The sequence below is a fragment of the Aplidium turbinatum genome, chromosome 8 (genome assembly GCF_918807975.1).
Source record: "Aplidium turbinatum chromosome 8, kaAplTurb1.1, whole genome shotgun sequence".
NCBI lineage: Eukaryota > Metazoa > Chordata > Ascidiacea > Aplousobranchia > Polyclinidae > Aplidium > Aplidium turbinatum.
Window position 1 is genome coordinate 26637792 of NC_137479.1, and position 27410 is coordinate 26665201.

At 39.0% G+C, this 27410-nt stretch overlaps 1 protein-coding gene across 1 annotated transcript; it reads left to right on the plus strand.

Moving 5' to 3' along the window:
* The first annotated feature begins 785 nt into the window (after window positions 1–785).
* LOC145776208 (melatonin receptor type 1A-like) lies at window positions 786–26856 on the plus strand. The gene is made up of 8 exons (XM_082587609.1): window positions 786–1142; window positions 1719–1867; window positions 2332–2466; window positions 3222–3350; window positions 6689–6899; window positions 7643–7818; window positions 8204–8306; window positions 26524–26856. The coding sequence occupies exons 1-8, from the start codon at window positions 876–878 to the stop codon at window positions 26854–26856; spliced, it is 1503 nt and encodes a 500-aa protein (XP_082443735.1). The 5' UTR covers window positions 786–875.
* The last annotated feature ends 554 nt before the right edge of the window (window positions 26857–27410 follow it).

A 27410-nucleotide genomic window follows, 5' to 3' on the forward strand; every position in this document is an offset into this window, starting at 1 on the left:
TAAGAAGTTTCATAAGCTTAAAGTTTTAATGCCTTTTTTAATACTGTGGTTTAATTGATCTCGCATGTGCCACAGGTTTGCCAACCAACACAACAAAACGATCACAGGCACAACCTCACTTAAACCAAATTGGAAACTAAATCATCGGAGAAACGTTCACTTCAGCAGGACATAGCCCTCAGCAGGGCCATAGGCATTTATCTGTTGAGCAGCATACTATTCATGATCATGAGAGAAATCAAGGGCTCTAGTCGAAGAGCCGCCGCTCTGCAATCGACGGCATGCCTTTAAGTGTTTTGCCAAAGAAAGCCATTTTCTTTATGCCTTTCAAGGTTTTGCCACCTTTTCCCGTTCGTTAACGTGCTGGTAGGTTTATATCGATTTTTGTAGTTAGTATCTTTTTTGTCCCGGACGCGTTAATGACGAAAAATAAAATGATTGATGATTGATTGATTGATGAAGACCCAGTCACATGCTCTTGAGCAGTGTCGAACCGGAACCCTACCGAACGCAGAACGAGAGATCTTACCACGCGGCTATGCCACCGACGAATAAACGTAGCAATAAGTAAAAAGGATTGAGAGAAAAAGTAGTACCGGCAGCATCAATCTGCGGTTTTAGTGAAAAAGAAGAAGCGAGTTGGTCTCATTCTATGCAGTACGACGTCAAGCATTCAATTTTACACTTTTGTTTAATTTGGTAGTGAATCACAAAGTCAGATCAATTGAAGAGGACTTGGCATATTCAAGGTGAAGATCTGACAACAGTAAAATATGAGTTTGATAGGCTACTGTAGGTATGAGGTAATGGCTTACTGACTCATTCGTAGGTTTTTACATACAACTAGTTAGCCTACATTTGTTACCAAGAAAGTTATGTCTGGCTTTTATGCAATAACTGATGAAAAAAGAAATTCAACAACGCTATCGGTAACAGAAAACTTTATGAATGCAACGGAAATTGACAATCCTTGGAAAAACACACCCCCTGCTCAGAAAGCGGTCGAACTCATATATCTATCCATTCTAAGTTTTGTGGGAATCATTGGGAATTTAGTAGTTATTTGCTCAATTACCCTCGAAGATCGAGTTCATTTACACGGAAATATATTTGTAATAAATTTGGCGATAGCTGATTTGATGGTAAGTAGAAAGTTTGTTTAAGTTCTTTTGTAGAATAATCAAATAGCCTGCAATAGAATTCAGTTATAGTGGCATCTGTAGCAAAGTGTTATATTTAAACTACTGGTACCGTAGAATATCGGCTATGGTGGAATTTTCCTACAGTGACACTTTTTCGAAGGTCCCCTCAGATGTCACTATAGGCGAGTACTAGGCTACTGTACTAGAACCTAATATTGATCCATTACATCATGTGGAGATGATATTTATATATAAAACAAAGAGCATTTGGATGCTTTTCTCTTTGATGAAATTCACGCATATTTAATAGAGTGACATGCAATGCTATTGTGATATTGATTGTTTCATAAAGTGACCAATAGTTTTCTTTTTAGTGCACTGTAGTCTATGACGTAAGCCATATATTTTCATTTTTTTGTATACTTAAATTTCTAAGCTGTTTTGTGTCAAGAGTAGGCTGCCGTACCATGATAATGCTATTTTGCATAACAAAACATATCTTACCAAACATGATTAGACTAAGGTTTTAAAGGCTATTCTAACAAGTAATTTTACATTTCACTTATTAATCTACAGGTGACCGGTTTTGTGGTTCCAACGATGTTAGCCAATGTTGTGGCTGGGACAAATGCTCTGTCCATGGGGGCTTGTACAGTGGTGGGAATCATTGTCACTGTTACGTGTACTTGCTCTATCTCGAATCTCACTGCCATTGCCATTAACAGGTAATGCGACTGATAGTAGTAAAAAGGAAGGGTTTGACGAGACATAGTTTGATCCAAAAGTAATAAAAATACAGTGGGATAAAGCAGGAGTTCTGAAATTTCCGTTAGAAAAGGCGTTCTCCCTAGACCTTCTGTGTTATCATAAATTTGTCCTTTCATTAACAGTCGTTTGACCGATTATATCAGATCACGACTTTATTGGCCAGAGTCGAAGTTAGGAAACAAGGATCCTTCGAGTAAAACCTGATATTGGACCATAGTAAAACAATGCTATCAAATGTTTACAACTTGGTCAAGAGCTTCAAAGCACGCACAAATGCTTATTCTTCCTTCTGTGCTTGGCACTTTAGGTCGTGACTCTCTGACTAAGCTACGGTGCTAAAGCAGTTAGCATAGCAAATCACTTAAATTTCTAAGTGTTTAGACTGTTAAAATCAATTATGTATTGACAATTAACTTTTCAGATATTATGCTGTGGTTCACAGCCATTCGTATATTGACAAGTTTACAATGAAAAGTGTGAACATCATAGCAGCTTCGTGCTGGTTGTGGTCAATCATCCTTTCCTTTCCCACTTTGGTTGGATGGAGCAGGATATCGTAAGTTCATAGACTGGTTTTCTACTTTAAATGTCATATTTCATTCCAAGCATTGACTGCTTCTTTTACAAAAACCTGCCAAGTTACTCGGTCTTTTGCTCCTTGTATTAGAGTTATGCCGACGTATTTTTTTGTTGTGTTCATTTTCTACCACACTTAAAGTACTTTTCCTTTGTGGGAAACCCAGAACGGCTATCAAGTTGGGGCACCAATGTAACCCAAATTAAGAAATAATTTTAGAAGGGCATCAAAAGCAATATTTGTATTTTCTGAAACTGGTGGAGTAGACATCATGCAAGAACGTTTTATGAGAATCTTGCTTTTATGATTAGTTGATTTGATAATGTCTAATTTGGCTTCTTGCAAGACAAAAAGTAACTACTTTTGTCAGTCAAATACATTTACTGCACAAAGCTACAAAATAATAAACTTTAGTTGAGGTTTTTTATGTAAATATAATGATTCAATTTTTGTATTCGTCTAAACTTAGAGTGTTTTATTGATTTTATACTTAATTACTGATGCGTTTTTGTTGTAGCATATACTGTACAATAGTTAGCAGCATGAAAAATCTTTTTTTCCTAGTAATAATCGCAACAAAGTGTTTAGGTATACGACCTAGCCCAGCAATTGATGAACTGTAATGCAGAACATTTTTTTAAAACTTTTCTATCAGCATCAGCATAGCAGAACTGACTGTACTAATATTATACCTGTTCAAATGCTATTGTTTAAAGTTGCTTATACTTTTTCAGATATGACGTAAAGATGCAGGTTTGCTCATGGGATGATGCATTTGTTTACAGCTACACAATCTTTCTTACAATCTTTGCAATTTTTGTTCCAGTTGTGATCAATTTCTTTTGTTACACAAAGTTATATTTGTAAGTTATTTATACAATTCCAGTTACACAGGAGTGATAAAAATTTGAACCGCAATATCATTTAAAATGTTTTACCTGAGAAACTTTTAATGCAGCTATGAATTATGGTAATTACAAAAGAAAATTTGGCGCCAAAGCTCATTTTTTATTCATTTATTTTTACATGCATGTCAAGTGGAGAAAAAAATACGGTGTAAAAATAAAATTAGCCTATACACATTAACAGCAGCTACAGTGACATAGCTGGAAATATGGTTTTGTAGAAAAATGCAACATCAAAGCTAGCACGGAAGATTTACATGAAGACTGCTGCATTCCGTTCAACACTGCGCGGTAGACCTGGGTTTGTTTTTTTAATGATGTCGTCAAATTGAGAGTATTGGAGTACCCAGTAGGCCGATCACGTATTGGCCACCAGGGCCCACAAGAGGGGGGACAACCGGTGCATTGCACCGGAGCCCGGTGAGTTCAAGGGGGCCCGACAAAATGTCTAAATTCACGCGATAAAAAGATTGATTTCAACGATTTTGCATGAAGTATTGTTTTTTATATTAGTTTCGTATTTTGAGTGGGCCCCCTCATGGGTATGCCATTTTTTAGAACAACAAAACTTTTAATTTTTTGCGTTCAGGGGGCCCGATAAAACGTTTAGATTTGCGTGTTAAGGTCAATTTTGCATAAAATGTTTTTTATATCATGAAGTTGGTATTTCTTATATGAAGTTGGTATTTCTTAATGTCATGAACAATAGCAATGCACTCATCCTAAGTTTGCTCCCCTACTCTCTGCAGATTTCAAGGTCAGAAATGGTATTGTATTTTTATCTTCGAAATGGCTGATTTTACTTACTTGTTGCCATGGTTACAATCAAGTGTTGCCAGAGTTATGATTAAAGTTAGAAAGGGTTAAGGTGAAAAGGTTAGAGTTAGGAATAAGGTTAGGGTTTTGATCTTTGCCCAGGACTAAAAAAAATTTCCAAAACACAAGTTTTTGTTTTCAACAGCTATAAACTTTTCCTCAAATTAGGGTAGAATTCCATATCTGGCAACGCTATTGAGTAATATAGCCAAATATAGCCACAGCATTTTATCTTTGTGTATAACTATAGTGTGTATCTGTGAATTTAAAGTCATATTTACAATAGTGCATTCTTTGTGAAATAATGGAGTGTTAATACTTTAACCTAATTTATCCTTTGTAAGAACGCGCACCGCAAATTTTGCTTGTGATTTGTGAGATATCACGCGACATGTCGCGCTGGGGGGCCTGGCAGCAACATCTGCACCAGGGCCCGGCAGGGCTCTTGGAGGCCCTGTTGGCCACCACCCATTATGCAACGATACAATCCTAAAGATATTAGGTGATACGTCAATTGCATGTTGCATTACATTTAGCCTACATATTTGTTTAATTACCAGGAAAATGCAGCAAATCTACCCCCTTCTTTCACTCAATTACTTTCACGTTAACTAACATTGAGTCAAGTTAGTTTAATTATTTAAGGTAGCTTTTATATGTTAAAAAATCCCTATTTTTTCAGTCAAATTATTTTCACCTTCTGAGTATAATGCCATAAAACCCACATCACCAGGTTTAAAGGCACGAAGCTCGATTAAAATGGTGTTGCTTCAACAACAAATTAATGAAAGTATTTTGCAGACATTGATACAATGCGAAAAATGGTTGATTTGCCGGCTGGGTAGGCTATAAATTATTATAAACCAACACATCCTGTCTCACTCTTAAAAAGAAAAATCTTAAACAATAATTCCATAACTGCAGTCGTGGAGATTTGGCTGAAATAAACTAGAATATTAAATCTCCAGTTTGTTTGTAAAAATCGTCTTATCGTTCGTAAACTTCCCATTTTCAGAAGAAAAAAAAATCTATTTTTCATGAACCGTCGGAACACAATAAACACAGTCAGCCATAATACAGTATATATGCATCACACATTGTTTCCACTAAAATCTCGTCAGTGTTTTTGTGTATATTTAATGCTGTCAACGTGCTCATTTTCAAACTTTTGCTTTAGCTCAAGCCAACTTGATTGAGTTTGAGAAAGGCAAATATATAGGCCTATTTAAAATACATTTCTGAGCATGAATTCGGAATGCTGCATTACGCTAGCAATAAAATACGTAAAAACAAAATACATATCAAATAATGTTATTTCCGAGAATGCAAATACAAACTTTAACTTCATGGAAACATACCGTAACTCTATATGTCCGTTTTCCGTTGTGTCTTCTTGCTTATAAGGCAAGTCCAATTGCTGTAACCAACGCATGGCCTCATTGTGGTTGGAAGGTTGACATTTGTTAAAATCTGAAAGCAATGTAATGATGGATATCCATTGTGACAATACAAGAACTAATTGCGTTGAAACATATTGCATCTCTACATATCTCAATAAGCATCTGTAAGCTGTGATTCGAGCAATTTACAAATAGCCTACGTATGGCTGATGAAATAACAAAAGATGGGCCTTTAGGTAGACTGGGATTTTACCTTACGGTTCAGCATGCTTATCAATATAGAGAACAAATTTGCGCAAGAAACCTACTTATACAAAGATGTTGATATCCAGAAAAAAATGTTTTAGTATATTATCCTGACGTTAATTTGAAGACGGACAATTTAATTCTACAAAGTAGGCTATACTATTGTGCATTTATCATCAACCACAATTTGGTAATGAAAATATGTTTTTTAAAATTAGGTCTGCAAAAAAAACTTTTTGTTTTGTGTTTTAATACAAGTAAATCCGACTTAAAATAGATAATTTATTTTTAAAATTGTTTGGTGTTTTTGTCAGAAGTACTTAAGAAGCGCAGCAATGTTTAAATATTCACGCTAAAACCATAATTCAAATGTAGGCTATTATGCAGGAATTAACTATAGGATAGCATGGTCTGAAAAGCCATTACCGTACTTTCAATGCTAACAGTGTGACTAATTTTGCAACTTGTGTCCTCTTGATATAATTACTTAACAAGGACGGCTTTATAGTGCAATGACAAAAAAAAAAAAAAAAAATTAAACTAGTTAAAGCCAAGCACAAAGTATTCATTGAAAGAAAAACTCCAGAATCCTTACACTTTGATTGCGATCTAAATTGTAGCAGATTATGAATGCAGCACAAAAAATCTTACAATCCATCTAAGCACAAAAGTATGACTAACACTAGATCAAGGCGTAGGCCTGCAAACCTTGTAGTTGAGACAATTAAAGCACTGTTATAGCCTACAGGATGAAATGTGTCTGCATATGAAAGTGCTTTTACCTGTTACAGTAGCCCATATTACAGTAGATACTGTATACTTTTCTAATCATAGAGCAGTTAAACAAAAAGGAGAATGGGTTCGAAGCATTTCTTCAACTGATGGGAGACCGATACCAAGTCCACAAAACAAGCGATCATTGCAAAAGGAGAAAAACCTGTTGAAAACGCTGGCCACAACTGTAGCATGTTTTTGTGTCTGCTGGTTGCCATATGGGTCAGCAATTCTCATTGACGCAAATAGAATTCCTGCCTTAGTTAAAAAGGTAAGACTGTGGCACGAAACTGCTTAATCCGCTTTTGGAATTTTGCTCTTACTTCGGCACCACAAACCTGAGTTGTGTCTGACTCTGATTGAAATTACCTTTGCTTAGCAACCCAACATCGGGAGTTTCCACTCCCGCATGTTGCACTAATGATGAGTCAGATAACAATAATTCCATTTTATATGGACAAAATGTAAGTCTACAAGGTGTAGTGGTATCCACATTGAACTCTGAGCGTTGCGCAAAGGCAAAAAATGAAAGTCAGTTGCAATAACATTCAAGCTGCTATTGAAACCAGCTGACAAACATGTTCATTTTGATTGGTCTATCTCACTTTAGTTAGGTTAACAATTCGATCTATATCAGTGGGCCTACACTTGTATGCTAGTTTCCACACAGGTCACATCTGGGTTTTTTTTTTTTCGGTCATTTATCGGTTATTGACCGATTTTACATCACACATGTCTCATTCGATGGTGGGAATCTTTATCCTCAGAATGGGAAAGTTTAATTATGGCAATTTTGCATATTTGTAAAAGCTTTGAACTACTAACGATGCCCAGTCATCGAGATTGTCCAAGTTTTCGCTTGTTGTTGAAATGTTGTTGTCTATGAATTCTTCTTGTATGGAAATTATTTGCTATTTTTATGTGATACAAAACAGCAGATTACTTATTTTTATTGTTAAGTAGGTCTTTGTTTTTTGTAAACAATATCTTTTGAAGCAATGTTTTTTTTTGCAGGTATTTGGATGGATTGGTCTCAGCAATTCTGCAGTTAACTTTATGATATACGGATTAATGAATCCGGTATTTAGAAGAGGATATCGAAATCTTTTCTATCTTTTGCTCAGATGTAAAAAACAAAAAAAAGCTTCTTCCACTTTACCGCATACAGCTAATTCTGAATCTATGTTCAGGTTAAGTAAAAGCTTCCCAAAAAATTAAATTAATTTGTGGTGTTCTTTTAAACGCTGAACCTTAGTGAAATAAAATGAATGTGTTTAGAGTGTGTGAAAATATAATTACACGTGTAAACTTCAATGAATTCCTTTAAAAATGTCTAAAACCCTTGAACTCTAATAGTAAGTTATAGGCCTAATGTATGTTCAATAGTGTCAAATTAAATATTATGTGCTTTATACGACGTAGCAGAATTGTGTGTCTGACTGGGGGTTTCCAAGCCAGATTTGGGCTCAATGCAGGCATTGAAAGGTAGCCTATATAGTTAGATTCAGGCTTGACATATTTTTCTGTTTAAAAAAATACTGCAGTCCATATAAATTCAACCACCACCATGCGCAGAATTATAGAAAGGAAACCAAACAATCTGATTTCGCCCCCTCTGACATGCAACCACCCAATGCAATCTGTTCATAGCATGCAAAACATTTCTACTTTGTATGAAGTAAGTTCGTTATCTTAATATCTTACTGGTGACGATGTGATAATGATAATATCAACATTAATATTTAATCATTTTATTTTGTGCCAATAGTAGATTGACTGTGGGAATAGCTCAGTTGGATAGCGCGTAACTTCGTGAACGAAGAAGCTTCAATATCAAGCTGCACTGGTTCGACTCTCAGGGTATGCGCTTGAGCAATGCGTGATAACGATTGTTTTCCATTCAACGGAAACTAACAAATGGAATAATTCCCGGCCAACAAAACTTCAACAATAGGAAACTTCACTCTGTCAATCCCGGCTGTGTCAGTGTTTCAAATCTTCTACAAGTATGCAAAACTGCTAGGATTAAGCTCTGAAAGAAGCTTTCCCAGTTCGACGATAAAGATTCAATCAATCAATCTTTATCTTGGGACTGAAAAACCTCTTTGGATGCGTAATGTTGGCAGCTTCGTATCCTTGTAGATGCTTTGACACAGTGACACATGTCAAATCACCGAGATTGATAAAACGAGATTTTCACTTGTCTGAGAACTATTCTATCTACTAGATGCTGTTGTATCAAGAGCAGTCCTTAAAAATGCTTTGCTCAAGCGATCACCCTGAGAAGGCAGCGCTACTAGTTTTTGCCATGTTCATTCACACTACCCACCAAGTGAGAAATCGGAGATGCAAGAACATGCAGTACATTGAGAATTAGATGCAAGACATCATGTAATGCGGTCCCGAGTTATGTTGGCATGCGTTGGTGTCTTGTCAAGACGGGTCTGCTACTATTCGGTGAGTTCCTAACCTCTAACCCCTAACCCTAACCCTAAAACGGCAATGATAATTAGGCTACGGCAGGGCCTCCGAGAGAAGTCAGCACTGGTCGGGAAACAATACGAAAAATGGGCCCCATAATATTTTTTAGAAAATATTGCGTTGCATGTTCGTGTTGAGCTGAAATTAGCCTACTTCCCTCAGCATGAAAAGAAGTTCGTTCAATGTAAAAATCATCAATATTTAATCACTGGATTACACTTGCAGCAAAAATGCCATTGAGGCTAACTATTTTGTCTAGAAAGCTTTGTAAACACACAATAGGCCTACAAGCAACGAAAATAGTTCAACCAAGCATTTAATTCAGGAGTGTCCAAACTTTTTCCCACGCGAGCCAGATTTGATAATAAGTGTTCGCGGGCCAACAGCCACAATAATTTTTCTGAAAACTGCAAGTTAAATTTATCTGATTTTTGTGTGTCTGCATGCCAAAAATAACACATTGTACAACAGGCGCGGGCCATACAAAAACGTCTCGTGGGCCGGAGTTGACCCGTGGGCCGGACTTTGGACATCCCTGATTTAATTCAACCCTTTCTGGACTTTTTGCAATGCAAAGTTACGGATCACAGCATCAAATAATAAAATTTTGCGACATCTGAATTGATGCACAACATGTATAGTTAGGCTTTTCAATCGGTTTTGAGTCATAGGCCTACTGGAGCTCAAACAATTCTTTACAAATATCAGTGATTGCTAAAACCACGTTCTCAAAGCGCAACCGCTGGAGGTAGCTACTGGAACACAAAAAAAATCATAATAACAAAACTATTCGGAAAAACCTTTCAAAAGTTGCAATCGATGATTCCTTGTGTAGAGATTGTGGGGTGGTTCGTTCTGGTTTGCAGCTGAAGTTTGCTGTGTGGCTTTCTGTCAAAAGTACCAACTTATCCAAACTGTCTTGAAAAATGTCATTGTTGTAGCTTACAAATGGTTTAAATTTGTCCCACATGCCCGCAACTGCACAACAGACATACGATGAAATTTTCATGGAACTTCAAACTCATCGACGATGTGTTTGAGTTTGTTGATACATTTGTCAATTCCAACAACTATCGAATGCTTTGCAATGTACGGTAGAATATATTTCCTTCGAATGATTCAGCTAGTTAAGTGAAGTTATAAAAGCGTTCTGTCCTTGTTCCAGACGGTTGTTCGCCTGGTCAAACGTCATGTAGAAACCGTTCGGGTCTACTGAATATTACGTCATGGAAATTCCTAAAACATGAGCCAAAATTGCACCATCGATCGTAAGACCTGTGTCAAACCTGTTGAAACCGGTTTAAACATGAAATGTTGCGTCGCCTTTGAGTTATCACAAATTTTTCTGATTCATTCTCGAAGTTGTTTGTTGGAAGTCGGTCGCACATTTAACTGGTTTATTTGGTGCTTGCTAGCTGGACAAATTCTCCGTCTTTTATCCAAGTAATCTGTATCGTAGTGACAGTTTTTAGAGGTGCAAGGCGTTGCATTTCGATTTCGATAGCCGCGGGCTAATTTTACAGGAATACACTTTAAGAATAGACGTTTCAAGGAGTGTTTCCTTTCGGTCACTATATGCAGACAAACGGATTCGGGAACTTTATGTTACAATTTTCCCACGAAGAGATTATGGTTTACCGCTGTGACCATAAAAAATAAAAGACGAGTTCTTGTCAGTTGGTAGGTCAAGAAGAAATTAAAGCATAAAAAATAAAAGACGAGTTCTTGTCAGTTGGTAGGTCAAGAAGAAATTAAAGCAAGAAAAATAAACGACGATTTTTGTTAGCTGGTGGGCCAAGAAGCACTTGAAGGCATAAAAATAAACGACGTGTTTGTTGTCAGCTAGTGCAGAAGAACTAATTAGAAGTACAAGAAATAATAAAAGAAGATTTGTTGGTTGGTAGTCTACACTCTTACAGAAGCAAAGAAAAGTAAAGACATTTCTTCTCAGTTTGGTACTGAAGAAAAATAACTTTGACATTCATTGGCAAGAAAGAAGATTAAAAGACAATCCATATGTGCTTGTAGATTCAAGTGGAAGAATCCAAGCAAGTTTTGTGGACTTTAGGACTTCATACTCGTACAGCTACGGTATCGTGCATTTAAATTCTTTTTTGTATTTTTACGGTCTTTGCAGTTAATTTTTTATAACTACTGTAGCCTAATAATTTTGTGTGTTTGTGTAACTTAATTTTTTTTAATTGTTAAATTTAGCCCCAACATTTAATATGTCTACACTCGGTGGCGACAAGGACTCGACCGCCGTAGACTCGACTGAGTTTAAGCCTGATGATGTTCTTTGCGGTCGGGCAGGCCATTCTGGGGAGGGACCCATTAACGATGAGGCTAAGTCAGTTCGAGAGGCCCGGCATCTTAGACGGGATATTTTGACTCAAATTGGGAAACTTTCTGTTGCCCTAGGTTCTTTGAGTGATAAGCAGGAACTGTTAATTTTTAGATCTAAGTTATCTACTTTGGAAGAGGAATTACGGCATTTCCATGCTCTTTTGACTAAAATCTTTAACTCTGCAATCTTGGCAGAACTTCGTGATAGGGTAGATCCCGAATTTAACTCGTTAAAAAATAACTTTGAACAAAAAGAAAGTGAGTTCTCAGATATGTTGGATGCTGACATACATCCTGAGGATAGCGCCTCAAATGTAAGCACTAGGATGTCTATGACTTCGTCTCGGATAGTGGCACAAATTAACCTGCAGCTAAGACGAGAGGAGCTCCAGATACAAGCTGAGGCCGAAGCGAGAGCTGCTGAGGCTGCCGCGAGAGCTGAGGCCATTCGAGCTGAGGCTGCCGCGAGAGCTGAGGCCGAAGCGAGAGCTGCTGAGGCTGCCGCGAGAGCTGAGGCCGAAGCGAGAGCAGCTGAGGCCGCCGCGAGAGCCGAAGCGAGAGCTGCTGAGTTCGCACTCAAAGACGCTCAGTTGAGGGCTGAACAACGTAAAGAGGTAGTTTTAGCTGAATATCGATCAGAGGTGGGCTCTCGGCGTAGCTCTAAGAAGGGCTCTTCTAGGCATTCCAGAAATAAACATCAATCGCAGTTTAATTTACATAACCTTTTCCAAACGCCCGTTCAACCTGTGAGTGGACCAGGGCAATCCACACGTTTTCCAGCTGTTTCAGGAGGTCTCGGGGCCGCGGCTAAGGGTCTTCCGAATGCTGTAGAGCCAAGGTCTGCGAATTACAACCGAACTCCTCCCCCAGAGCGTACAGGTCACTAGGCCGCCATTAGTAGTAATGCTTTGCCCCCTTCACAGTTCTCTGCGCCGCTAGGTTTTGATTGCCCAGCTACACGTAATTTGGGTGGTTATGAGAGGCGTATCGCGTCTCCTGATTTTAACGTGTGTGAGGATCGTGATCGGGCTGTGCACGTGACTGAGCCCACTCAGCCCCTTAAGGGATATAGCTTGTCTTCTCCCGCTAAATCGAGTTCTCAACAGCAGGATTGCTTTTTTGAATACCAAAATAGTAGGACGTTTTTCGATAAGGCGGCCTTGATTGGTTACGATGGTAATAATATGCCATTTATCTTCTTTAAAAATCGTGTTACGGCCTTAATGGCAGCTTCGCCCTTTAAGGGGACTCGTTTGACTTTGTTACAAGCAGCTTGTGTTAGGACAGCTGCGCAAACGATTGCTAATTTGGTTTCTGACACCCCTGGCTTGTCAGAGGAAGACAGGATAGAAATGTCGTTAGCTCGCTTGTCCCAGCGTTTTGGGGTTCGTGGAGGTCTTTTTGCAGAACCGGAAATTAGAAAGTATCGCTATGGTAGCAAATTGACTTCGACCTCTTCCAGTGATCTGAAAGAGTTTAAAGATGAATTATCGCAGTGTTTGCTTTACGCGCAAGCTTATGGTCAGCGTGACAAATTTGAAGGACGTTTTGTTTTGGATTTGGCTAAGCGACTCCCGTTTGACGCTAAGCAGCGTTATCTTGACTTTTTAGGTGATCAGTATGGTGGCACTGATGAGCCTACTTTTCAGAGTTTGTTTGAATTTGTAGTACGGGAGGAAACGCGTAAGTCGACTGATTTTAGCATTATGCTAATGGGCGATTCTGGTGAGTCGCAGCAATTTAAAAAGTTTGGCAAAGGAAAATTGCCTTCATGTCCGGTTAGGCAGACGTCCGTAAAACCCCATGATGATGTGATGTCAGGGAGTTCGCAGTACTCGACTGTTGTTGGCGCACCGCGCGGTGGTGAAGCTAGACGTAAACACCTACCGGCATGCATTTGTTGTTCGTCACGTGGTCAAGTTGAATATCATTTTTTGTCTAATTGTAAAGAATTTTTGCGCTTGACACCTAAAGATCGGAGAGATGTCATTGTGAAAGCTGGCAAATGCTTGAATTGTTTGCGCCAGCATATGGTTAGGGATTGCGTTCATGCAAATAACTGTCGTAAGTGTGGGCCTAACAACGATAGGAAACACTATTATCTTCTGCATGATTTTTATGTGACGTCACATGATTCTCTGGATTCTGTTGGGAAAGATGATGCTCGTGCCAGAGTTCCTGTGCGTAATGTTAAGATTGGAAATGTTAAAGCAGCTTTTAACCGCGTTACTGCTGCTCGTGTTTTGAATCCAATGACTGGCAAATCGAAGTTGGTGTATTGTCAGCATGATCCTGGTTCGCAGTTGACGTTTGTTTCGAGTGATTTGGTGTGTGAACTTGATCTTAAACCGCACGATAAAGCGTCGTTTAAAATGGATACCCTGGCTGGTCAGAAAGCTAAATGTGCTGACCTTGTCAAACTCAACATCCAGTCGTTAGAGACAGATGAACTGTTTTGTGATATAACTTCGGTGGTTAACCCAGCTTGGGCTGACGATGTTAAAACTTTACCGCATAAACAAGATTTAAATGGTTTCCGTCATTTTCATGACGTGAATATGTTTCATTTGAATGATTGTAGTACTGTAGATATACTGATTGGCAACGACAACGCTTATTTGATGTGGGCAAAAGAAGAACGTGTTGGTGAAAATCGTAGTGAACCGCATGCTTTACTCACTCCTCTCGGTTGGTTGGCTTGTGGTGGTAAGTCACCCTTAGATGAAAGCGTTGCTAAAGTGTGCAGAGTGCAGACGTCTTCAGAGTCGGATGTCATCTCTGGCTTTCAGCGTAAAATTGAGTCTCGTGATATGGAAATAGCAGACCTGAATAAAGTCATTCAGGATTTGACGTTGCAAAATGAAACCTGTGAATTGTCTCGCAATGATAAGTTGGCTAGAGAACTTGTTGAACCGAATATTGAGTTGAAAGATGGTCGATTTGAGATACCTGTTCCGTTGAAGGAAGATATTGATCTACCTAACAATTTTGTGTTGGCGTCAGATAGAGTTGCTGCTTTAAGGAAGAAAGCTTTAAAACAACCTGAACTTCGTGATTTCCTTACTGACACCATGAAAGATCTTAAATCAAATGGCTATATTGAGCGTACTGGTGAAGCAGGAAATGTCAAGGGATTTGAATGGTATTTACCATACTTTGTTACGTCACAATTAAAAAAGCGCATTGTTTACGATGGCAAGTCTGAATTTCGAGGAACTTGTGTTAATGATGTAATGTTTTCGGGTCCTGACTTGTTAAACCCTCTGGTAGATGTCTTGGCTAGATTTCGGCTTGGTAGATTTGGTCTCATGGCTGATGTGACTAAATGCTTCTTTCAAATAAAGTTACCTGAGTCGCAAAGGGATTTGTTTCGTATATTGTGGTTTGAAGATGATGACCTTGAAAATGGTAGGATGGTACCATTTCGTTTTTGTGTACACCCTTGGGGAATAAAGAGTAGCCCGTATATCGCTTGCTTGGCTATAAAGAAAATGATCGAGCAGAATCCCAGCAGTGCTGGTGAATTGACTCTCTGCAATATTGCAAATAATATGTACATGGATGATTTTATATTTTTGGCTGATAGCTTAGAGGAAGCTCAGCAAATCACTCATGAATCAATTGCTTTGTTTGATAGCCGTGGGTTTAAACTTGGTAAGTGGAGTGCTAACAAGGAGGCTATGATTGTCTTGTCAAATTTGGATAATGAGATGCTTTCACCTTTGATTCGTGACATTGACTTTCAGACTGAAAATATGACTTTGCCATCAGCGAAAACATTGGGTTGTGTGTGGCAAACCGAGTCTGACGAGATGCGTATCGCATGTTCCTTAAAGCCCTTAGCTAAACACACGCGCCGAAGTATGCTCAGTCAGCTTGGACAAAATTTTGATCCGCTAGGCTTTGGAGCGCCATTTTTTCTAAAAGCACGCCTTATACTTCAGCAATTGGCGATAGACAAGTTTGATTGGGACACCGAGGTCCCTGATAGCTTTGTTAAAGAGTGGGAGTCGTGGCTTCGCTCTTTGGACCTGCTTAAGGATTTTTCGTTACCGAGATGGTATTTTGCAAACTCTGGTGTGTGCAGTCCGGATGATATTGTTTCATATCAATTGCATGGGTTTAGTGATGCTTCGAATCAAGCTTTCTCTTCTGTTGTTTACTTACGTAGACTGGTTAACAGAGTTCCGAGTGTGTCTTTCGTTCTGGGTAAATCTACCATTGTTGTAAAAAATCAGTTTTCTAGGCCGATAGCTAGGAAAGAGCTTGTTGCCGCTTTGAATACAGCAAGACTCGTGAAGCAGGCCTACGAGGCATTGAAGATGCCCGACTGCCTTAAGTATTTTTGGTGTGATTCTCGTACTGTGTTGCAGTGGGTTAAAAACCCTGATTTACGTTTGAATAAGTTTATTACGCGTCGAGTTGAGCATATTTTATTGTTGTCTGGAGCCCAGGATTGGCGTTTTTGCCCTACCGATATGAACCCAGCTGATGTTGGCACACGGCCAAATCTTATTACAAAGAAGGAATTTCGAGAGTTGTGGTTGAATGGTTCTAGTCTTCTCTATCAGTGTGAAGAAATTCCATCTGTAGAAAACGCCACTCCAGTACCTGTACATAGCCTATACCTTCGTGACGAAGAGGGGTCGCTCGACGTTGGACAGGGTGGCCTTCACAGATTGATCGAGGCCGCACCTTCTTTGTATGTTATGAAAAAGAGAATCGCTTATTTGGTTGCTTTTGTTGAATTTTTGTGCTGTAAAACGAGAAAGCGTAGCTTTGTGAAGCCAAAACTGGATGCATCTTATCTTAACAGTGCTTCAGAGTTGGCTGTGAAGTTTGTTCAGAAGAGCGTGTATGGCGATGTGGTACATTTAATGACCAAACGATCGCCGGATGCCCTTGAGGAAGTGATAAAGCGAGGTAGTGTTGGCGCTTCGCAACGTGAGAAGGAACGCTTGAAAGAATTACGTTCACTTAAAAAGTACAGACCTTGTGTAGATGACGCTGGTGTAATCCGCATTGAAGGGCGCTTAAGTAATTCTCCCGAGATCTCTCTAGAAGCAAAGCACCCGATTGTTTTGCCTTCGAAGCACCCCTTCACTAGGCTTGTTGTACTGTCGCATCATAAGGGAAATGCGCACTGTGGAGTACAGCACACTTTGTTGTCTACGCGACAGAAGTTTTGGATCGCTAATGATAATGCCTCCGTGAAGAGGTATCTTAATGATTGTGGTGTATGTGCGATTGAGAAAGCACGGCCTATAAGGCAGCTCATGTCTGATTTACCTTTGTCTCGCACAACTGCGCATAGGAAACCCTTTTTTGATTGCGGCTTAGACTATCTTGGACTTTTAACCTTTGTTGAAGGTAGAAGTCACAAAAAAGCTTGGGGACTCTTGTTCACATGTATGGCATCTCGCGCTATTCATGTTGAGCTGGTTACGTCATTGTCGCTGAGTGATTTCTTACTTGCCTTTACAAGGTTTACAGATTTACGTGGGCAGGTTAATGCTATCTATTCCGACAATGGAAGTACCTTTCAGGCAGCATCTAAGAAGTTACCCGAGTTGATAGAATCAGCTGAATTTCACAAGGCCCTGAGACAGAGAGAGATAAACTGGGAATTTATACCTCCGTATGCTCCGGCGCAAGGTGGCGCCTGGGAGGCAATGGTTAAACAATTTAAAATTGCATTTTTTCACATTTTGGACTCTTCAAGTCGTAAGCCCAATTTTATTGAACTGCTTACGTACACAGGCAGTGCCGTTCGGATCGTGAACGAACGCCCTTTGGTACCTTTGAGTGACGACCCTAGGGATTTTACTGTCATCACCCCTGCCTCACTTTTGACCCCATACTTAGACCCATACTGTGCTGTTGGGCAACCACATGATCGTGACCAATTAAGAAGGGATTATCGGTTCAATTTGTCACTTTCTCAGCAGTTTTGGAGTAAATGGATCGATTTTTACTTGCCAGGTCTTCAGGGCCGGAAAAAATGGTTAAAAATGGCCGAGAATTTGGAGCCTGGTCAACTTGTAGTGGTAGGTTCTCTCCAGGACATTGGTAAACGTGGGAAGTATCAACTTGGGAGGGTGCATGAGGTAGTTCCACAAATTAGGAAAGGGAAGCCTGTGGTTCGTAGAGCTAAAGTTGCCGTCTGCAACTATGATGAGAGTACGGGGAAAGTGAAAGTAGACTATGTGTTGAGGGATATTTCGTGCCTCGCCCCCGTAAAGAACACCTAAGTGTTAGGGTTTGAGCCTGGTTTTGTCTGCGGTGGCCGACACTTGTCTGAGCCCAGAACAGTCGGTTATTATCGCAACCATTGTATATAGCGTCATTTTTTGCGTGTACCTAATACCTATGGTACCAATTTCATGTATCGTCGTGTTCTTATTGCTGTTCATTCTTCGCATGCCCTTTGTATTTGCGTATTAACTTAAACGTGAGTGATTCAAGCAATTTGTGTATCATGTGTTTTTATTCATTGGCTCACAATTGTCGTCAATTCTTTTTTAGTTATGCCATGTCAGACTGTCATAACTAGGGGCTGCTATGTTCCAGACGGTTGTTCGCCTGGTCAAACGTCATGTAGAAACCGTTCGGGTCTACTGAATATTACGTCATGGAAATTCCTAAAACATGAGCCAAAATTGCACCATCGATCGTAAGACCTGTGTCAAACCTGTTGAAACCGGTTTAAACATGAAATGTTGCGTCGCCTTTGAGTTATCACAAATTTTTCTGATTCATTCTCGAAGTTGTTTGTTGGAAGTCGGTCGCACATTTAACTGGTTTATTTGGTGCTTGCTAGCTGGACAAATTCTCCGTCTTTTATCCAAGTAATCTGTATCGTAGTGACAGTTTTTAGAGGTGCAAGGCGTTGCATTTCGATTTCGATAGCCGCGGGCTAATTTTACGTAAAATACACTTTAAGAATAGACGTTTCAAGGAGTGTTTCCTTTCGGTCACTATATGCAGACAAACGGATTCGGGAACTTTATGTTACAATTTTCCCACGAAGAGATTATGGTTTACCGCTGTGACCAGTCCTCAAGAAAAGAAAATCATTTTCATTTAAATTTATAATTGCAAATTTAGCTTGCGAGTAGTAGCCTACTCTTCTCAGCTTTCTCTTACTTAGATTACATCTTCCTTTAATTTCATTAAATTCATCAGTGAATCTTGTTTAGGACCGTAATCCACATAATGCAAAGTAGTCACAAATTTAAAACTGCTAGTTGTGGGCTACTTTAGCATTGGACTCAGCTTCCGATCAAGCTCTTGTTGTTGTTGGTCTTCAATTGCAAAAGGGTAATGTAAAGCATTGGGTTTGACTGCACCACGCCTTGATTACTCTCTGGAAGTCAATTTTCTTTGCAAGATGATAGGACAGCTTTCTTTAGATTTTTCAGAAATTTCCTCTGACTGGGCTATAACTTTAAAGATGTCACTAGCTTACAGATAATCAATTACTCCAAAAATGATACGACATTTGAACAACGCTGTCTGTAGGCAACATTATGAATTCCAACTAGATTTAAGCAACAACATCCATAAACAAAAACTCAAATAAAGAAAAAACTCACTACCTTCCAAAATCACATCATGAGAAGCATGACCAACAAAAGGCTACTTGACCACACGAAAACAGAAGATCTTTTATCTATGACAAAATTACACCCAATTGCAGCAATAAGTTAATAAAATCAAAAGTTTTAAAACTGTTCGGCCACACTAAAAGATCACAATTCGGAATCAGCAAAGTTTGCACAGAAGGAAAAGTAGAAGAAAAAAGAAAACGTGGCAGACAACCAAAACGATGGCAAGACAACACCCAATCATGGACCGGACTCAACTTTATGGCGACACTGGGCGAGCTGGCTCGAAATCGCCACTCTTGGAAGCAAATAACTCATGTTGATGCGCAATCTGCTGCAGGCGGAGATGATGACTGATGATGATCCATAAACAAAAAATATGCAGGATTTACTTTCTTTAATCGTGCTTGGACTGATACCTTTAACTTTCCCAGATAACTTATGTTGGATACAACATCTTACGCCTGGCCAACGCAGATTTTGAAGTTAAGATTCAGTTGTCAAGCAAAAATAGTTCCCACTTAGCTAAAACATCACCAGTTTTCAAGTTGACACTATCAATACAATCGAAACCGTTCAGTGATACAGAAATCATTTCAGCTTCAGATTTTACGTCTTGAAGCTGTTCAACATCGCCTACCTTAACACGAAAATGATTTGTTCTTGATGAGAAGCATCGAGAGTGACATTTGCAATGATTGAAAAATACCTGGAACTACGCACTTCATTTAAAAATTTGTTGATTATTTAGTTGGTACATTTTTACTTTAGTACTAAAAATGGGCCCCCCTCAAAAGTGCAAAAACAAAAAACTACTCGTTTTTCCTTTACAATGTTTTGCTAGGGGAGAAACTCGCCCGACTTCTCCCCCTCTCGGAGCCACTGGGCTACGTTACCCAATAATTAAAAAAAAAAACTGAAAAAATCCCCCGGGGATCGGACTCACCGAATCGGACTCACCGAAACGGGCCATTCCGTGTCAAGACAAAGTAATGCAGTTTGGCGCGATGTAGAACCGAGGACCTTTCGACTATCCTGAATGAGATCACCACAGGCAACGCAGCCAATACGTAAACATAAAAGTATTAGGTAGCCAAATACGTGACTGGAACACAACGATAGATATAGTTTCTGGGTATCTGCATTGTCACTTGTGCATAAACACAATAACGACAAACAGTTTGTCTATTTCAGCTTTCAAATATTCATGCGACACAAGTAGAGTTGGAACTGGAGAACCTACGTCCAGCGACGTCAAATATGTCTTCAGAGGGAATAAGTCATGACGTCATATTGACATCATGACGGGATTGTTCATATTAAAACCATCGAGATAAACGTTAATGTAACATCGCGCTCAGTGGATGAACGGTTTTTCAGTGGATTGATCGCTAAACTACCAGTCTAGCCAGACTCTCATCACAAGCAAAACTACAATCAATAAAAATGCAATTATTAGCAGAAAGCAATGAGCAAGTGGCAAACAGAATAAACTAAACCGCTAACCGCTCCGCAAGGATAGTTGTTAAGCGCACGACTGTAGATCACGCGGCGCTGGTTAGGCCCTCGCGGCGTGCGCTTGGGCAAAGCATTTCAGGACAACTGCTCTCCATAATAATTTCCGGCAACAACATGTCAACAGTCAGAAACATTACTCTGTCAATCTCGGTAACCGCCCTTGCGTTAAAACCCTCTACATTAGTCTACAAGTATGCAAAACTACCAGTATAACCTATCAAAGGATTTGTTAGTCTGAGGATAAAGATTCAAAACCAACCGAATGATTTTTGTGACATTGAGTGAGAACAAGAAAAAAATTTGAGAGTGACGGTTACGAATTACTGTACTCGATTTTGTTATTCTTCGGATTTCAGTCTCGAGCACTTAGGCTGCTGTCTGCGTTTTGTAACCTTTTGTTGATCTTTGTAAAGTTATTGACATTGCACGATATTGCTTTATCTGCGATGGTCAACTATAAACCAAACTGTAATTACATGAAAATTCTCATTAATGGAAAGGTAGTGGAAAAAAAGCTACTTTTCTAATCAAGATTGATTGACTTGCAGCAACATTAAACTCTTGTAATAACCTGACTGGTAAAGAAAAAGTAAACACTATTGAATGCAACATACTTGAGATTAAATCAGATTAGGCAAGTAGTTGAAAGCTGTTCAATTGAAATTGCAACAAAGGTAACAAAAACTATGAAGGGCACACGCTTTTCTGGACCTATCTAATTTGGTAGGTCCAAGTGGCACTAATAGACATATGAGTAGGAACTGGGGAGCAGGGAGTTCCACCGGACCTCAAAACTTTTCAATTTGCTGAGAATTTTGGAAGGTTTGGTTAAAGTTTGTATAAGAAATTGAAGTATGTTTTATGAATTTCATCAAGGAACTTGTTTTTGGTTTCTTGCTTAACTAATCAAGATTTCGCTTTATTGTTGAAAAACATGCATGGAAAGTTAACGAATTCCACTAAAAACGCCCACGTTTTATTTTGGAAGGTTTCAAACTATTGTTTTCTATGGCTGAAATTTTATACTTTTATTTAATTTTCTTTCATAGAAGATCAAAATAGCTGCATACTGATAAGGTTAGTGCTTTTAATAATGTGTAGTCGGGGAGATGTTCCACTAACGGATAGGGGATACGACCAACGGACCACCCTTTAATTTCATAAAATAAAAGTCGGAAGCACGAAAAATGTTATTGTGGTATCGAGATTAACCTTTTTGGTTTTGGAATCTTCCTTACTGGGACCTGTGATTTTTTTTCGTATTGTTATGAAGGAAAGTATGGTTTACAGGGTAGAAAGTAAATTTTGAACATTTTTCTTCTGCAATTTTTTTCACCCATCGGTTTATTTTTTCAAGACTGTTTTTTGTTTGCTGATTGCTTATTCATTGATTAATGAAATTGCAATGAGTTAAATGTTTAAATTTTATCCATCATTAAACTAGGCCATAAAATCCAAGAACTATCATGCATCTGACCAACGGTCCACCCACTTGCTTAACCATTGGGCCACTAGCTAATTGTTCAACAATGTCATCTTTTATGTATTCAAATTAAAGATGTCACAAATTAAAACAACTAGCAATAAAACAGGGTTGTTTAGTTCTGAAAATTTCAACAAAGCTGTCAAAGATGTTTGGCTCGTTATGTTTAAGAATGAATCAATGGATAGTGAGAAAACTACAGCACCAACACCCGTGGCATCTACAGAACGTCTGTCTGATATTTTAAAGTTTTCTGCCAATTTAGAAAAATATGAGATTTAAAAAGAGTAAAATAAACACCAAAAACACTTGAATCTCATATTATGAAATTGAATTGAATATGAAAATATAAAGTGAAATTTCATAATAAAAGCATTTTTCCCGTGTTTATTGCTTATGTTGTTGTGTTGTTTGTGTGTTGTTCGTTTGTTAAATAGTCCAAAGTAAGCTCCAGTGCATTAGCTTTTTGCCATGAAGAAGTGACCCGTTGGTCGAATAGCAGTGGCCCGTTGGTGGTATAGGGGTTTGACCAACGGAGCATTTTTAACTATAATTTAATAGTTATTTTTAGGCAGTTAGTAGTTGAAACACTAAGAAACGTTTTTGGCTGAATGTACCAGGGTATGTCACCTACTGTTGTGCCAAACAAGGAGGACGCATGAGCTTTGTATGGATAGAAAATAACAAATATGTGAAACATGGCCCGTTGGTGAAACATCTCTCCCAAGTTGTAGCCAGTATTTACAAAAAAATTTGCCTCGGCAGTTTCATCGGAGAAGCTGGTAATCTAACATGCTAAGCTGAAACTGTAGCGTAGCCTACGTAATTTTATTAATAAGGTTTCACATATAAGACCTTCTGATGATCTTCTGATAATAAGACCTTCTGATGATCCGTTAGGTGAAACAATTTGTAAAGGCTTCAGATAGTAATAACTATATTTGATTTAATTTGCTCTGCTTTGCTTTTTTGCTTAGCATTGAGCACTTTTTTGTAGTATTGATAGTTTTCATTGTTTTAAGGTTTCACATATATATATATTATCTAACTGGTTAAGATTTAACCCTCTGTCTACCGTGGAGTCCATAGGACCCCAAAACAAATTTTGCTCTGCGATTTCTCAGGACATATAGCAGATGCGATATTGATATACTTTGACTTTTCACAGCTTTGCTTGATCTTTAGGACAATATAATAATTATTGATTTCAAACAAAAGTTGGTAGCATAGAAAAAAATAATAGCATCTTGTACCGTGGGGTCCAACAGACCCCAAGCCTGCTGTATTCGAAGTAATCTTGTATTACAACAGCACTAAAAGGGGAGTCAACGCTATTGACAGAATTTTTAGAAATGACATTTCCAAAAGAATAACGAAAAGATGACCGATAGCTCTATTTTACAATATGATCGATGTCACTGCAGTCAATGCTTTTGTGATATGGCATCAATTGCAAGGCGAAAGTAGCAGCACAACATTCAGCATGAAAGAGAAGAAAATTTTAGATCCAACTAGGAAAAGAGCTGGCTGGATTACCAGCTTCGACTTCAATATCAACAAGACATCTAAATCTGCAAAAAAATAAAAGAAACAGCCGTTGAAGATCAAACGCCAAAATCAAAGAAGGCTAGATGCTATCTTTGCAAAAGACACAAAGACCAAAAATGCAGACAATTCTGTACTACACTTGCAAACTCAACGTTTGCCAAGAACATTCGCAATTCATTTGCAATGAATGCGGTAATATATAAACTCACAATGTTTCTTGTGAACTAGTATGTAGGCCTAATATGCGTTTTTTAGCCAAATCTCTCAATAGTTTGACCATTGCTCAAGAATACACCAACTCCATATCAGTTAGGTATGTGAATGGGCTACTGAATGATTGGTTGTTAAAATTCGAGTATTTTTGGTTTTTCTACAGTGTTTATAAGTTATCACCAGTCAGTGGTGCCTCACTCAACCGGCCCGTGTTCGATATTCGGTAGTGTCACGGAAAGTCTAACATATAAGTCTTAAAAAGCTACATTCTCACTGAGTGGCATAGTGGTTAGTGAAGTTGTGTCTCACTCAACCGGCCCGTGTTCGATACTCGGTGCTTTCAAGGAAAGTCTAATAACATAACTTAAAAAGCTACATTCTCATTGAGTGGCGTAGTGGTTAGTGAAGTGGTGTCTCACTCAACCTGCCCGTGTTCGATACTCGGTGGTGTCACGGAAAGTCTAACATCTCTTAAAAAGCTATATTCTCATTGAGTGGCGTAGTGGTTAGTGAAGTGGTGTCTCACTCAACCGGCGTTGTTCGATACTCTGCGCTGTCACGAGAAGTCCAAAATAACTCTTAAAAGGCTACATTTGCAATGCGCATAAATTGGCTTAGCGGTTAGTGCAATGGTGCCTCACTCAACCGGCCTGTGTTCGATACTCGGTGGTGTCACGGAAAGTCTAACATACCTCTTAAAAAGCTACATTCTCACTGAGTGGCGTAGTGGTTAGTGAAGTGGAGTCTCACTCAACAGTGGTGCCTCACTCAAGTGGCGTAGTGGTTAGTGAAGTGGAGTCTCACTCAACCGGCCCGTGTTCGATACTCGGTGGTGTCATGGAAAGTCTAACATAACTCTTAAAAGGCTACATTCGCATTGCGCATAGATTGGCTTAACTGTTAGTGCAGTGGTGCCTCACTCAACCGCCCGTGTTCGATACTCGGTGTTCGATACTCGGTGGTGTCATGGAAAGTCTAACATAACTCTTAAAAGGCTACATTCTCATTGAGTGGCGTAGTGGTTAGTGAAGTGATGTCTCACTCAACCGGCCGGTGTTCGATACTCGGTGCTGTCACGGGAAGTCTAACTTAACTCTTAAAAAGCTACTTTCGCATTCCGCATAGATTGGCTTAGCGGTTAGTGCAGTGGTGGCTCACTCAACCGGCCCGTGTTCGATACTCAAAATAAACCTAGCTTAACGCCAAGCTCTTCTCAGGCAAGCGGAGTTTTAGTCAAGCTTGGTTTAAAACTTAAGCGCGCTGCAGAAACTAATTTGCAAGGTCGCTTGGCCAAGCCAGCCTTTGAGCTGCGCTTCATAATAAAACTGGTTTTAAGCCACGTTTTTGACGCAAAGTGTGACGTCACTCGACTTGCCATGGTGATTTTTGACAAAGCATGTTGACAGCAACTAGCAAGCATGTAGTGGTAGACAACAATTTGTAGGCTACAAGTAGCAGTTGTTTTACAACTTTGTAACTGAAAAATAGCAGTGAACCAAAAATATCTGGAGGTTTGTCAAGGGGCTAAATAGGGAGGGGTAGGCTATTAATAAAATTTAAAAGTATTATTGAAGTCTACAAAATGGCGAGAGAGGGATGATTCTTTATGAGAGCCAAAAAATCAACTAGCAAGTATGAACAAACAGCAACTTGTACAATAGGGTGGAGTGAATTTCACTTAATGTTTTGGATTTTGATTTAAGGTGTTGTAATGTTGTCTTTGGGCCTAAAAAACAACCCCAAACATAATTTTGGTTCTCCTACCCCTAAATTGACCCTCCTACCTGAGGTCAAAGGTCACGCGAGGTCAAAATTGCTCTATCTCCACTTCTACTGGTGCTGCAAATCTGTTTAATGGCTTAAAAGATTCAGAAGACCCATATTTCTATCTGTTCTAAGAGAACTTTTTCTTCTATTGCTAGTAGAATTTGACTAAACAACAAAAATATAGTTTTTGTGGTATTTTTGCTTATACAACATTATAGTTAACGAACTTCAACAGCCAATATACTAAATTTCAGCAATTGGTTGGATTGTTATGTAAGAATCACAAAGCTTTTCACAAAGCACCGGAAAATACCAACCTGCAGAAAAATTTGTCAATTGTAGGCTCAGATGGAACCCCAATTATGACAGGTAAACACCACTGCAGCCTTGCCACATTAGAAGAGTTGCTGCAAAGACCTTCGCAATAGGACATCTGTCTCCTGCATACCAACGAACTGCCTCTCAGGCCTTTCTTTAAGCACTTGGATGGAGTCTCTTTAAACTCCGACTCGTTTTCAGGCCCAATTGGCAAAGAGCTAAATGGTTTAATGTCTGATTGGCATGTGGTTAAGTTTAAGCCATTATATTCTATTGAATTTCCTCAATTGCCAAAAGAAGTTATGGAAAGTTTGAGTTCCGATTAATTTTATGCATACAAAATTTGTTTGGCTGTCATATCTGGAAAACTGGAGAATGACTTAGCACAGTTTGAAGTAGATGGCTTGTCACATGCAAGATGGTTGACACTTGCATGTCGCATTTTGAGATACTACACTTCCCAAACAAAGCCGAGCAAAATTTTGAGAATTCTGGTAGAATTTTGTTTAAAAGTCTACTTCCTAAGTTGGTTTGATGTCAAGCTTAACTCTAAAATAAATAAAGTAGCTGTCAACTATTTTCGCATGCTCAAACGAATCAACCAATTTCCCTAGAAGCAAGCAAGAGACATTGCATCAAAAACTTTGATGCGTAATGGCTTCTCAGCTCACCCCGAAAACATTCTTCTTTCGATGATGGCTGACGATGATGATACAATTCGATCGCAAGCTGTCAATATTGTGCTATCGCTACGCAGAAGCAAAAATGTTGAAATGACCCCAGATGATGAAAACTGTGCAAAGGCGAAATCTATTGCAGAGAGGACAGAAACTGTTCGAAAATTTATCATACTGGAGATCAATATCAACGCCGAGTTCTACCACAACAAAGTAAATTTTGATGAAATTCATGTCACAGGAACCTCCCGCAACCAAAGTCATGAATGATGATGCAATACAAAATTTCAAAACAAACAAGCTTGAACTTGATCACCCATGCCACAATCAAGCTGTAAGTGTAAAGCGTCATGTGAAGCTCGTAACAGAAGCTTCCATGCATGTGGCTGGGTTCCAAAGACGGATGGTGTGATCTGGCAAAAGATCAAATCACGGAAGTTGATGCCCTCTTTCAACACCAAAAAGCAATTTTACTGCTGAATACGATTGCATAAAAACCACTTGTTTTTTCGTTATAATTACCAAAGGCATAACGGGAACCTAAATATGAGGGAGGCAAAATATTTTGTGACATTTTTTGAGTGTTTAAAAGTGCAATTGGATTTTCATTTACAAGCAATGGGATTTTCATTAGGTGCTGCTTGACTTAAAGACCTGTCGGTGGTCCCTTCGCAGCCTTCCCGTTGTTGCTGGTTAGTGGTTAGTTCATGCTCAATTTAAATTTTGATTGTTTGTGTAATAATTATTACGTAGTGTGACTTGTTGGCAAAAACTGTATCTCTCAATAATTTCATGCCTTTCAACCATTGAAATGTCATCTTAAA

Coding starts and splice junctions, on each gene's coding strand:
- LOC145776208 (XM_082587609.1), top strand. CDS start 876: ATGTCTGGCTTTTATGCAATAACTGATGAAAAAAGAAATTCAACAACG. Junction 3,351..6,688: donor TGTTACACAAAGTTATATTT/GTAAGTTATTTA, acceptor TTCTAATCATAG/AGCAGTTAAACAAAAAGGAG. Junction 7,819..8,203: donor AATTCTGAATCTATGTTCAG/GTTAAGTAAAAG, acceptor CACCATGCGCAG/AATTATAGAAAGGAAACCAA.